Genomic DNA, 13128 nt, shown 5'->3' on the forward strand with positions numbered 1-13128 from the left:
TGGAAAGATCACGAGGCTCCAAAAATAATAGACTGGCAAATCAAATTGCAGGAATTGGTGGAGACGGCTCAACTGACTAGTAAACTCAGAGGAAACTCAAAGCAAAAATTTGCGGGAAAATGGGATGGTTATAGAAGATATGTTCAAAAATACGATAATAGTTTCGACTCCGTGCTAGCATTGGAGTGATAAAGGAACTAAAAGGAGGTGGACAACAATTAAGGATTTATTGTTTTCAGAATGTATTGGAAAAATTATATAGAAAGGTTTATTGTTTTGTGTACATTCGATTGTAAGATAAAATATATGCAAAGGGACTTGACAGGAAGTCGAAGTTGAAGAAAAGTTTTTGAAAGGTAAAAGGGGGAAAATATTTCCTTTTGTTATCATTTTGTGTGCGGGTGTGGGTGTTTGCACATATGTGTGTTTTTGTATGGAATGTTTGGGAGGAAATAAGACGGTAAATAACAAATAACAAACTATATATTGATTATGTAATTTTTATTAATTATATAGTGGTAGTATGGCTGTATTGTTTTTTGTAACATAAAATTCAATAAAAATTATTTTAAAAAATAAATAAATAGTCCAGCTCTTTTCAAGATCCTATTATTCACCATGTGCACCCAACACAGTGAAATGGCGCTTGGCATGCTTCAATTGTTCAGAATGCAAAAAGCCACCAGCAAACCTTTTGTAAATTCCATACTTGGCTCTTGCTGGCTGGTGACTTGGATGCTATAAAAACCAGTAATCAGTGTTAACCATAAATCTCCGTGTTTGCAGCCTTCAGCAATGAACTCCTTGGGAGTCCCTTCCAAGCAAACGAAGATCGGTGCTTTTTCAGTTCAGTGCATAGGAGCAGGGGCCAGGTGGGGAGAAATTAAGAGCAAGATCTATTTCTCCTTCAAAATTCTCCATAGCAAGACCAGGTCATGAGGTACCACCACCACAATTAGCAAAGAATGATCACCACGGCAGCATTTACTTATATGCATTTATATCATTTTTAATCCACCTTTTGCCGCCAGGCAATCCTCGGGTGGGTTAGAAAATAAAATGAAATTGTTCAGTTTAATTAACAGACATAAATTGTAATTCCATCAGCCGCCTCCTCTGTCTTAGGGGTTGCGAATGCTTTTTGGACTGTGTGGTTATAACACAAAATTAGGAGTAGCTGCTCCTTGTCCTCCTCCCACAGTATTATTACAGTGGTTCTGATCGTGCCTTCAGGCTGAAGTCCAGAGAGCATTGGGAGAGTGCCTTATGTTATGGGGACTATCTTGTCTCTAGTGGTATTTAATATCTACATGAAGCCGTTGGGTGCGGTCTTTTGGCATTTCAGGGTGAGGTGCCATCAGTATGCTGATGACTCTCGGCTCTGTTTCTCCTGCTCAAATGAATCAGGAGAGGCCATGCAGTCCCTGCACCATTGCCTGGACAGTGGTGAGATGGATGAGGAAAAACAAGCTGAGCTTGAATCCTGGCAAGATGGAGGCACTGTGGGCAATTAGTTTCAGCGCCCAAGAAATTGGTCAGTTACCTACCAAAGATGGAGTTAACCTTCAAGAGGAGCCTTCATGGGGAGTGTAAGTTTGTGGGTGTTTCTGGGTCCAGCTCTGTCACTGGTGGCTCAAGTGGCTCTTACTAACTCTGGTTGGTTTGACAGCTACAGCTTTTTCAGGACCATGAACTCATGCACAGATTACTTTCAAGATAGGACTGGGGCAATGCGCTCTATGTGGGGCTTCCCTTTCACTTGATCCAGGAGGCAGGCCGTGTCAGCATATAACATCTGCTCAGAGATCTGCACTGGTTGCTAATTTGCTCCTGGGCCAAGTTCAAGTAGCAACTTGGGACCAGTTTACCTACGAGATCACTTTACCCTATGTCCATTCAACTGGCAGAATTGACAGACTACCCATTTTGCATTTGTAAGAACTGCATTGTATAAACAGTACCTGCACTTTGGAACCCCTTGCCTATTGAGATCAAGTAGGTGTGCCTTCATTGTGCTCTTTTTAGCACCTGCTAATACATTGTTTAGAAGGGATGCGGGTGGCGCTGTGGGTTAAACCACAGAGCCTAGGACTTGCCGATCAGGGTCAGCGGTTTGAATCCCCGTGACGGGGTGAGCTCCCCTTGCTCAGTCCCTGCTCCTGCCAACCTAGCAGTTCAAAAGCATGTCAAAGTTCAAGTAGATAAATAGGTACCGCTCCGGTGGGAAGGTAAACGGCGTTTCCATGCGCTGCTCTGGTTCGCCAGAAGCAGCTTAGTCATGCTGACCCCATGACCCGGAAGCTGTACGCCGGCTCCCTCAGCCAGTAAAGCGAAATGAGCGTCGCAACCCCAGAGTCGGCCACGACTGGACCTAATGGTCAGGGGTCCCTTTACCTTTAATACATTGTATAGACAAGCTTATCTAGATGCTAGAAAGTTGAGACAATTTTAATCTGTTTTAAAGTATGGTTGCAATTATTTTTCAATTTTATTTTATCCTCTTGTAAACCGCTTTGGCGTTTTGTTTTGTTACAATCAAGTGGTGTATAAATTTTATGACATAGGTAATAAAATAAATGAATGAATGAATGAATTAATGGTGTCCAAAAGTACTGAATAGAGATCAGCAGATTCCAATTCTATGATTTGTTCACTAATACACAATTATGGCTCATGTGAATGAACCACTGCAGACTGCCCAAAGCCACACACTTAAATTTACACATGCAGGCAGGCAAGTCAACATAAATGTTTTGGGGTTGTCTGTTGTTCAAGTAAGTCAAGAGAGGAAAGTAGTAACCACCCACTAGTTTGTAATTTTATTTAAACCATTCAATTAAACTGGGAAATTGCTCAAATCAGAGTAACAGAACTTCCGACTCGTATTTAATTTTAAATCATTTAATACAAAAATGGGGATGAAACAAAAATACACCTAAAATTTACCAGTGTTTGAACTTTTATTTCACAACATGCAGTCAATTGAAACACTAAAAAAGGACTCAGCTATAAGCTGTAACTTTACATTTATACATCGGAAATGTTCATTTTAAAAGAAGCTGAACATAATTTTGTCTAAATCTGAACATTTATTTTAATCCACATACAGGTAATAGCAATGATTTTATATTTGACCACAGTCTGTAATCGAAATTCTTTTTGACACTTCTCCTTTAGGTGAGCCAAAAGATTCTATTTTTTTCACGACATCCATCCCATCCTTTACAAACCCAAAAACAACATGTTTAAAGTCCAAGTGCTCTGCTTTTTTGAGAGTGATAAAGAATTGGGAATTATTGGTGTCTCTGCCACGATTTGCCATCGACAGTAAGCCAGGGCCAGTGTGTTTTATTTCAAAGTTTTCATCCTCAAATGCTTCTCCATAAATGGACCGGCCACCTGTACCATCTTGTCTAGTGATATCACCTCCCTAGAATGTAAACAAATAGAGAAAATTCACTTGGTTATAGTACACGTTGAAACATCTGAAATGTGTGTAGAAATACATTTTACCAGCACAATGTGGTGTCCCATCTGGTGTTCACAACTGTTAAATCAATAGTGGTTTCATTCAGCTCCTGTGTTCAGCTATTGCAGCAAACCATGGTGAGTCATTATGTGCACAAGCAGCAGCAAGCCTCAGGTAAATGTCATTTGAGCCCAAAGCTCACCACCACTCACACACATATTAATAACAAACCATGGTTTGTCAGGTTTGAATGCAGTCATGGTTTTCACTTACATTTGCCTTTCATTTTCATATATAAGACTGTAAGGTGTTATGTCGCACTAGCTTCAGAGGCTAGCATAAATACACTTGTTCCTTCATGCTGTCACTTCTCAAAATTAATGAAGGGGATGAGTGAGCCTAGAAATGTATTCTGATTGTTCTAAGGCAGGGATGGGGGTACCTCCAGACTGTGGGGCCTAATTGGTCCTGCCAGAGCTCCCAATTTGACCTGCAGTGCCCACCTGACTCAGTCAAAAGGTGTTTTGCTTTCAAAGGGGAATCTGAACACCCCACAAGCAAAATAGGAAAGCTGATGTCATTGTGACATTAGGTGTTTGACAGAAGTGCAGCTCTGCCTATATGTCAAATATGATCCCCATATTTAGCCTAGCTAGCTGGGCAAAAACATTTCCCACCCCAGGGTTTAAGGGATTGGCCTTTAGTGTCCATTTACATTCTCTGTGTAAGTGTACATCTATTGGATACAATTGAAGGAGATAAGAGAAAATGAGAAGCTAACTTGGCACTAGAGAAACTACAGAAGTAATGGAATATAAACTGAGAAGCAAGGCCCCAAATTAACTTCCAGACTTTCATGATATGAAAGGCTCATATCATGTTTCATGTTTCTACTAATTTGCTTGCAAACTAGAACTTTTCTACTGAGCCTTAAAATATATTCCTGTTAATCAATGTGTAGTATGAAATGTATGTTCAGTCTTAGCATTTTCACTTACTTGACAGATAAAATCTGGAATTATTCTATGAAATATGGAATTTCGGAATCCAAATCCTTTTTCTCCTGTGCATAATGCCCTGAAGTTCTCAGCAGTTCGCGGAACAATATTTGAAAACAATTCTATGGTTACATGACCTAGAGGTTCGTCATCAGCTGAAACTTCGAGATATACTATAGGGTTAGATTCCTTTGACAATTCTGCTGCCAGAGAAACATGACCCTTCTGTAACTCTGACAAGCTTTGTTGACATTCTTCAAATTTCCTCTTGAAGGAATCAGCCAGCTCTTGGCTTTTAAATCTGACAGCAAGCTGTTCTATCTTAGCTTCACCATCTGAAATTAAGATTGCAAGTGTTATTCATGATGTAATGATCAGAATGCAGCCTTCTTTCAACATTTGTTCCTGTGTACAGCAACATGGAAGCTAGGAGCAGGGTTGTGCTGAGTAGCCCTGCCCCAGACATAGCAAACTTCATTCAGCCCTTCTCCCAACATTTGTGCAAGGATCTGTACTGAGGGGGTTCTTCATTTACTTGCTGTATGCAGAAAGATTCCATATTCTGTGGAAACCTTCACACTAATGCCTGCTTTCTGCGGCAGCCAGGGAAAGGGCCCAATGGAGCATCAGGGGCATAGCTACTTGGTGAAGTCCCACTCCTTGCAGCATCATGGGAACCAGCACAATCACAAAGGGTTAGGAAGGGAATATGTCATATATAATGGATGGGAAATAAAGTTATAGAATATCTTTACAAATACTCACCGGCATAATCTGTTGCAGTCCAAACCATAGCATTGTTTGAAGTATTCAAGGGCTTTAGATCCATCATTTTTGTAATCATATGATTTGCACAGACTTTGAAAACTTGGTCCCTTCTCATTAAGATTCTATACCATTTCTTCTGTGTATGGTAGAGGATCTTTATTTCTCCCACACCACGTTCTTTCCACTGATTGACGTCTCTGTCCCATCTGTAGAGTTTTGCCCTCTCTTTGAAGAGAATTTCTTCATCTTCTTCTCCTGACTTCACCTCAACCTAGCAGGGATAAGTAGTCATATTTACTCAGATCACTGCTTCTGAGTTATTATAAATTCTGTGCATGTTTACAAAGGAGTAAATTCCACTGTGTACAATGGGGCTTAATCTCAAGCTTGTGTGCAAAAGATCACATTCTTAAAGTAGTATATTCTTGAATTATGGGAGCTTTTTTAAAAAAATAAATGACCTGCATACTTCTTCCATTTTAGAGTAAGTAAAAACAACAACCCTATTTTGCACACAAGAGAAATTGTGCAGCTCACTGTCCTCACATGTGTTAGAGGAAAGAACCAACTCTTATTTTATTTAACAGATTCATATCTTACCTCAGGCAGTGATACAATCGGTTCAAAATGAATATCATCACTATGTACAACTTCTTCATCACTTCCATCATCTTCATTGTCACCTTTAGTGGCCACTTGTCCGCCAAACACAGTTGCTCCTGTATTTGCCCACTTGAAGTTTTTGTCTGCTTAGATGGGAAGACAGAATCTTAATACTATAGAAAAATATTTCTGAGATTACATTTTCTTATCCCACCCCCACAAAAAAATGTGCAGCAAGCAGTTTCTATAAATAGTTAAGTAGATAATATGTGAATGAATGAATGGATTTATTACGCTCCCAGACCAGAAATTAGACAACATGTGCATCTTACCTTTAGAACCAAAAGCAAAGTCTCCAGAATTATTTGAAGCCAGATCAGCAAAAGACAAGCCAGGTATGTTGCCAAGGGCAAATGAGAAAGGTTTGCTTTCTATATAAAGGGAGGAAAAGTGTTCATATCATTCTGTGGTCCATTCTACATTGCATAATAGGTCACATTCCCCCACTATCATAGCTCCAGATATAAGCACAGGTAGAAGGAGAAAGTGAACAAGTCTGAAAGTGTAACCTCTGAAAGGACACTAGCAAGGCATCAGTCAGTCCACTGGAGATACAATGAGTGTTCCCCACTAGTCAAGGCCCCTTTCTGTTAAACTCTCAACCCTTCGTATTCTATACAATCAGTCAGTCAGTCAGTGAATGTTTATTATGGCAAACAGTCAGCATATTAAAGCAGAATTTCTGCAGAATTTCCTACATGAACAATAAAATGATCGATGTGGGATTTAACAATCAAAATACTAATTAAGTGTACTTAAAATACATGCCCAGAGGAATAGAAGTTTTAATTAGCTGGAGATTCTCTGTATGCATTATCAGACTTTGCAATGTTATTTTCCCTAGTATACGTGTCTTTCACACATCAAATGTGCATACCTTGGTGTGTAGAACTGGCATCGCTTTCTTTTTTCGTTGACAAGTCAACTGGTTTGTCATCTGCTGCTAATAACGTCTGTATAGTGTATATAGGTTCAGTGGTAGAATCTGGTTCTTCAGCTCTACTGACTGCTTCAGCAGGCTGTTCCTCCTTAATGGAGCACACATCATCAGTTGAACTGGCTACTTCTTCTACTTGAGCTTCCTGAAAAGAAACAAACCCGAGTTATTATTTAAACTGGTGCCAAGTCTTCATAGGCTCTTTATGTAAATGCATATGTAAAGTACAGGACAGTATCTGAAAACAGAACTAGCTGATCTCTAGAACAGGTATCTTCCTGGCAGGGAAAGTGGAGGAAACTAAAACTGCCAAGCACCTCTGCACTTTCAAAATGGTTTCACATCATACTATCAAATGCTTGTTTTAGAATTGGGAATTAAAAGGAACTAGAAGTCTATGTTATCCAACCCACTGTCCATGAAGTCTCTTATAAAGATCCTATTGGAATAAAGGAGGTAGACAGAATCCCTCAGCCCTCAAAATTTATGAAGCTAAAGTTGTCCAACGAATCTGTAGTGGGGTAGGAGAGCTGAAAATAATGCCAATCTATTTCACATCTGGCAACCGAAGTGCCGCTATGGTTTCAGATAGTACATGGGTAGAAGAGTCTAAAAAGCCCAGGACACAAATTTTCATAGCCCTCTAGCAGCTATTGTGGCTCATTTACCAGAAGTAATGTATTTAGTGTTAACTCTGGAAGTGTATACTCGATTCTGACCAAACTAAGCTTCCTGATGAATATTGTGTTCTAGATCTCTTCCATGATCTTCTAGTAACAAAATGGCACTAGGGTGCAGGCAATGTGGAATATACCTCACCCTACTCTCAGCCCCAATAACAAACAAAAAGGAATAGCATCTCTGCACTTAGAAATATAGCATGTCAGGCAGAAGGAACTTCCTGTTATTTTCAAGAATCACACATTTGGACCATAGCAAGTCCAGGTGAATTGGTGCTTGAAGTCCCATTCTTTTGTTACTTACATTCGTTTCTTGGACTTTTCTAAGTTCTGTTTGAAAGTCTTCTAAGTTATTGTCTTCATCAGTGTCACTGCCAATACCACACAGAAAGGTTGGAGGAAGCTTCAGGGTTTCTGCTTTAGCCTTTTCTTCAGGAGTTGGTTTCTTCTCCCACACAAGGACACACTCGCTCCCACATTCGGCTTCATTTTCTCCTTCAACCGCTAAACAGAGAATATTTTAAGATTTTATTGAAAGAAACTAGAATAAAGTAAAACCTCAAATAACGAAGCCTAGGGGTAAGAGGTTTTAGTAAAAAATAAAAAATTGTCCAGTAGCACCTTAGAGACCAACTAAGTTTGTTCTGGGTATAAGCTTTCATGTGCATGCAGACTTCTTCAGACAGGTATCTGAGAAAGTGTGCATGCACACGAAAGCTTATACCCAGAACAAACTTAGTTGGTCTCTAAGGTGCTACTGGACAATTTTTTAATTTTTTTATTTCGACTGTGTCAGACCAACACGGCTACCTACCTGAATCTAGGTTTTAGTAAAAGAGAAGGAGCAGAGGAGTTCTGCTGGTTTCTGCATCTTTGGAAATCTCAACGTTTTGCTGTAATAAATTTCTCATTATACCACCACGGTATTTTCACTTGTTTTCTCAGCCTTTAATTGTAAAACTGAAGCTAAAATGGCCAAGTTTCTAGCAAGGTATCTCAAAGTGCATTTGAGGGGATTTCACCCCATATGCATGGGATTGTAACACATACTTATTTAAATCTATTCTTCTTCTTCTAATAGTGTTTGGTACTACAGGGAGCACTTTAATTATTTCAGCTTTTATCTCATTATAGCTAGCAAATTCATTACAAACTTGAAATTATCATTTCCCTACACAGTTCCCCATTCTTTTATGATGTTTCTCAAGTTATGGAACCATGTAATAAATGGCATGGCAAACAATTGTGAGTCAGAATGTATTTTCATTTCCCCCAAATTCAAAATTATAGCCCTGTGCTTGCTAAATTACAATCTTCTTCTCAAGAAAATTTACTTGTATCAGTTTCTTTCAGTTGTGCATGTTTTTTAGGTTTATCAGGATACAACTTTCCGTTGAGCTTCTTCACGGCTGTTTCATAGTCCTCATCTGAAATATGAAAATGAAAGTTTGTTTACGCTGCATATCTGTTATGCCACTAGCTAGTAAGTATTTGGGTTTGTATGCCCTGTTATACTTTAAAAGGAGTAACAACCTTAAGCACGGACAAAATGCAAAAGATGCAAAATAGCTTAAACAGTAAAATGCAGCAGTTAAACAACTACGGAGCTTGAAAATACCTGGGTTTTGCCTGGTATGAGTATATTGATAAACTGAGCACCAGGCAAGTGTCCCAAGTGAGGGAGTACCACAGAATAGGGTGGGAAACCTTTTTGGCTCCACAAGCCAAATTCATATCAGGATCTGTCTTGCAGGTCACAAATGACATCAGGTGTTGGGGCATCAAAGCACTTTGCAGGCAGCAACACATTGCTGAAAGCAGCATTTTCGCCTTCCTTTTTTAGCAGCATATTGTTGCCTGCAAGGTATTTTGAAGTCCTGACACCAGGACTTTGAAGTTCAGCTAGACAGCACCACATTTGAGTGCACAGGGGGCTCTCATGTGCATCCAAATCAAGCTGGCCTGATCTCCCATTGCATCAGCTGATGCAGGGGGAAGTCAGTGCTGCTTAGCTGAAGAGTGCTATTAAGTTTCAGCCTGCTCTATATAACTGACTAGGGCCAGAAACAGGCGGCTTTGTGATCCCTGAGAAATGATCTACTGCACTGTGCACGTGATACCCCGCCTCCAAACAGCCCTTAATTCATGAAGACAAATACATCTCCAGAAATGATGTTCTTCTGGACTGGACCAATGCTTCCTTCATTCCTTAATAGTGTTCTGTAACTTAAAGAAGAAGAATTTTCAAGGAATGCGTCTTACCATCATCATCACCTTCACTCAGATACCCAGGTTCATTCTGGTAGCAGAAGAATGTTGGAGGTAACTTAAGGGAGTCTGCAAGAGCTCTTTGCTCAGGCGTGGGTGTTAACTCATATACAATCAAAACATCGTCTGAAGTGGCAGTATCATCTGGCTCCTTCTTAATCTCAACTGCTGGGGAAAGAAGTGAATTGTCTGAGCAAGTCTGAAAGCAGCAGCTGCACTTGAATACTAACACATTCACAAAGCAGGCAAGAAATACTTTCAACCAGAAAACAAGCAAGATTTAAAGTCAAACCAATAAGAAGAGTTTAGCCACTATGAGATGGGTTTCCTTTCCATAAAGCCAAACTCATGCCATGCTTCTCCTAAGACAGCTGCTTCCAGACACAACAAATCTTCCATCCATCTATTGTCTTTTAAGTAGAACTTACACTGTGCATGTATTGTGTTTAGAAAAAAGATACTTCTGGGATGTTCAGTGAAATGGCATAGAAACATTTTAAGTTAAAACTTGTAAAGCAGAAGAAAATATACTTTAGATAGCACTTTAATTCCATTTTATCTTAGACCTGATTTAGGTTGGGTTTTATTGATATATTAAAATATGAATGTATCTTTTGTTAAGGTGACTTAACAGTGGGAATAAATTGATAGGCTGTGAAACAGATCTGATTTTATTCATTTGGAAGCTGAGAATTCAATTTTACAGTTGTAATAACAATAAAGTCAGGCTCTTTCAAATTATTCAAATAATATATATCAAGCAGGAGCTTGGCAAGTGTGCATGGCCCCAAACTCGGACTTTGAATCACAATATTTTGACAAAGCTAAAACGTGATTTCAGTGAGAGTTGAGCACATGGCATTAAGTTCTTCTCACCGAATGAGACACAATGTGTATTGCACAAGGTAGATGACTAGATAGTAAGCATCAATAGTAACACTGTATACCACTGCCATGAATTTTTATTTAGCCATAATAATGGCTTCAGCTATTTCATTTATCATTGTTAGGATTACTTTTGTTGTGCTGAAGTTCTCTTTCCAAAGTGTATTTTTAAATAGGTTCATCAATACCGAGCTAACTATTCTGCTTACACAGTACTGGAAAAGAAGCAGAGTAGAAAGAGCTCATTAAGTCCTAGCAATTTGCCGCTATTCTTTTCATCATGAGGTGTTCAGGTGTTTCAACATGAGGCGTTCAAAATCAGAAGCAATCTGATTTTGTCTAGCTGATCATCGTTTGCTAAATCTATCTCAATACAGCAGTAAGCCCTGTATAACACTTAGAATGTGATCAGAACATAAAACCTACTCATGTGATTTCATAAAGAAAAGCAAATATCAGTCCCAGAAGTAGGGATTCCCAGAAGTAGGAATCAATTATTAAAGTCACAAATTGGTAGATCTAAGTATGAAGTACAGATGCAACAAAATCAAATAGTTTCAGACCACTTAAAAAAAATTATATTCCTTTAAGCGCCAACACCACAATGGTTAAACTGCTCCTCAAAAGCGTCATCCTATAACACCTTACTATTTGACTAAGAAAACTATTTCTGAAGCTATGTCTGAAGCTCAGACAATCATCTCCAAGGCAAAATCTGTATGTCAATTGACAAATACATATTAAAAGAATACATGCCAAGTACACAAAACATTTTCATGCATGCTTATTATCAGTGTGCACTGTCTCACACAAAAATGCAAGCCATATCCTAAACAGTTAAAATTAAATGTTCCAGACTTCTAGTCTCCTTCAGAATGCACAATTTAGAAAAACCACCACCACAGATAGTTGTGTTAGGTTCACCTTTAGTAAAACGCAAGCCTTGGAATTTCTCATTTCCTTATGCACCTCTTCCAATCTGCTTCAGAGGGTTGGGGGATGGGTGCATGGGAGGAAGAGGAAGTGTGGAAGTCCCATGGCACATGCAGAAGCCCTCGCACTAGTGGGAAAACTTCTCTAGATGGAACCCAACATCTGCAGCCATTTTCTCTTAATGAAAAATGGTCTTTCCCCAGGATGTTCCTAGGTTCTTTAAAAATATTTTAAAAAACTAATCAGATGGAGAGACACTGATTATGAAGTGAAACAAAAGCAAAAAAAATATGAGGCTGGAGAGTAGTTCAGAAAACGTTCCATGAATTAGCATAAATCTGCCCCTTCCAAGAAGGGAAATATTTTGCTTTGTAGGATGGTTCAAGAACAAAAATCCTAATATCGAGACTGGGGGACAATAAGGACACCTGAAACATACTTATTCCATGTCTAGCCTTTTTTCCTTGCCTACCTACCATCCATCAAGCAAAATTTTAAAAAGTCAATAACTGGGCACTCAGAAAACATAGCAATCAGGCAATCACATCCAAGGATTTAAATAACCAATCTCTTACCACAACAGCTGTAAAGCAAATTCAGTCATTACTATTCTCTTTTAACATGCATGTTAATTTTTCTATAATTCCATTAGCCAATAGCCTGCTAAAGTTGGGGAGCTGTCAGTGTCTTCCCAAAAGTGATACAACACAACATTCAGTGCAGTATGTAAATACCTTTACTATTGGGTTGAGGGGGAGATGCGCTGGTCCAAAAGGCCATTGGGTTAGATTTAAAAAGGCTAAAATTAAATCCTAGAAAATAAAGTGTGTGGATTTAAGTATTTAATTAACTTCATTAAAGGGTCAAGGGGCGCTGCCAAACACACACATAGTCACAGACACACAGAGACACATTGACTTGTCTATGATTTTACATAACTTATTATACTAATGTATTCTGGAGCAGTGATCTTTCTAGCTGCAACAATTAAGACGTTAGCTTTCAACTAGCAAAACAATTTTATCAGTACAGGAAGTAATGTTGCAATCCTAACCCTACTCTTTTGGGAATAAGTCCATTGGTTTCAATACAGTGGTACCTCGGGTTATGAACTTAATTTGTTCTGGAGGTCCGTTCTTAACCCAAAACTGTTCTTAACCTGAGGTACCACTTTAGCTAAAGGGGCCTCCCGCTGCCGCTGGCACACAATTTCCGTTCTCATCCTGGGGCAAAGTTTGTAACCCAAGGTACTACTTCTGGGTTAGTGGAGTCTGTAACCCGAAGTGTTTGTAACCCGAGGTACAACTGTAGAGCCTACTTCTTAGCTGACATGGCTAGGCGTTCAACGCAAGATACCTAAAAACAAACAACAAGAACAACAAAACCCTGCTGGATTAGAACAAAGGTTCATTACCCCATTTTTCAAAGTGGCCAACCAGTTTCTAAGAAACACAAGCAGGACACGAAGGCACGAATTTCCCTCACTCTGTTGCGACAACTGGCATTCAGAAAAACAATCTCTGAACA

At 39.2% G+C, this 13128-nt stretch overlaps 1 protein-coding gene across 8 annotated transcripts in view; it reads right to left on the minus strand.

Moving 5' to 3' along the window:
- Window positions 1-2793: 2793 nt before the first annotated feature.
- The window catches only part of RGPD4 (RANBP2 like and GRIP domain containing 4), a 36090-nt gene continuing 25755 nt past the window's right edge, over window positions 2794-13128 (minus strand). The window contains exons 21-30 of one of the 8 annotated variants that reach the window (XM_083735412.1): window positions 12336-12413; window positions 9778-9948; window positions 8850-8942; window positions 7820-8019; window positions 6776-6980; window positions 6171-6269; window positions 5836-5981; window positions 5233-5506; window positions 4468-4802; window positions 2794-3430 (exon numbers count right to left, since the gene is read on the minus strand). In XM_083735412.1, coding sequence (XP_083591538.1) covers window positions 3125-3430; window positions 4468-4802; window positions 5233-5506; window positions 5836-5981; window positions 6171-6269; window positions 6776-6980; window positions 7820-8019; window positions 8850-8942; window positions 9778-9948; window positions 12336-12413 — 1907 coding nt within the window. In that variant the 3' untranslated portion in view covers window positions 2794-3124. Of the gene's footprint in view, window positions 3431-4467; window positions 4803-5232; window positions 5507-5835; window positions 5985-6170; window positions 6270-6775; window positions 6981-7819; window positions 8020-8849; window positions 8943-9777; window positions 9952-12335; window positions 12414-13128 lie in introns of all 8 variants that reach the window. The other 7 variants (XM_083735410.1, XM_083735411.1, XM_083735409.1 and 4 more) reach the window with 7 other exon arrangements.

This window comes from Podarcis gaigeae (assembly GCF_964106915.1).
Source record: "Podarcis gaigeae genome assembly, chromosome: 4".
In the NCBI taxonomy this organism is placed as follows: domain Eukaryota; kingdom Metazoa; phylum Chordata; class Lepidosauria; order Squamata; family Lacertidae; genus Podarcis; species Podarcis gaigeae.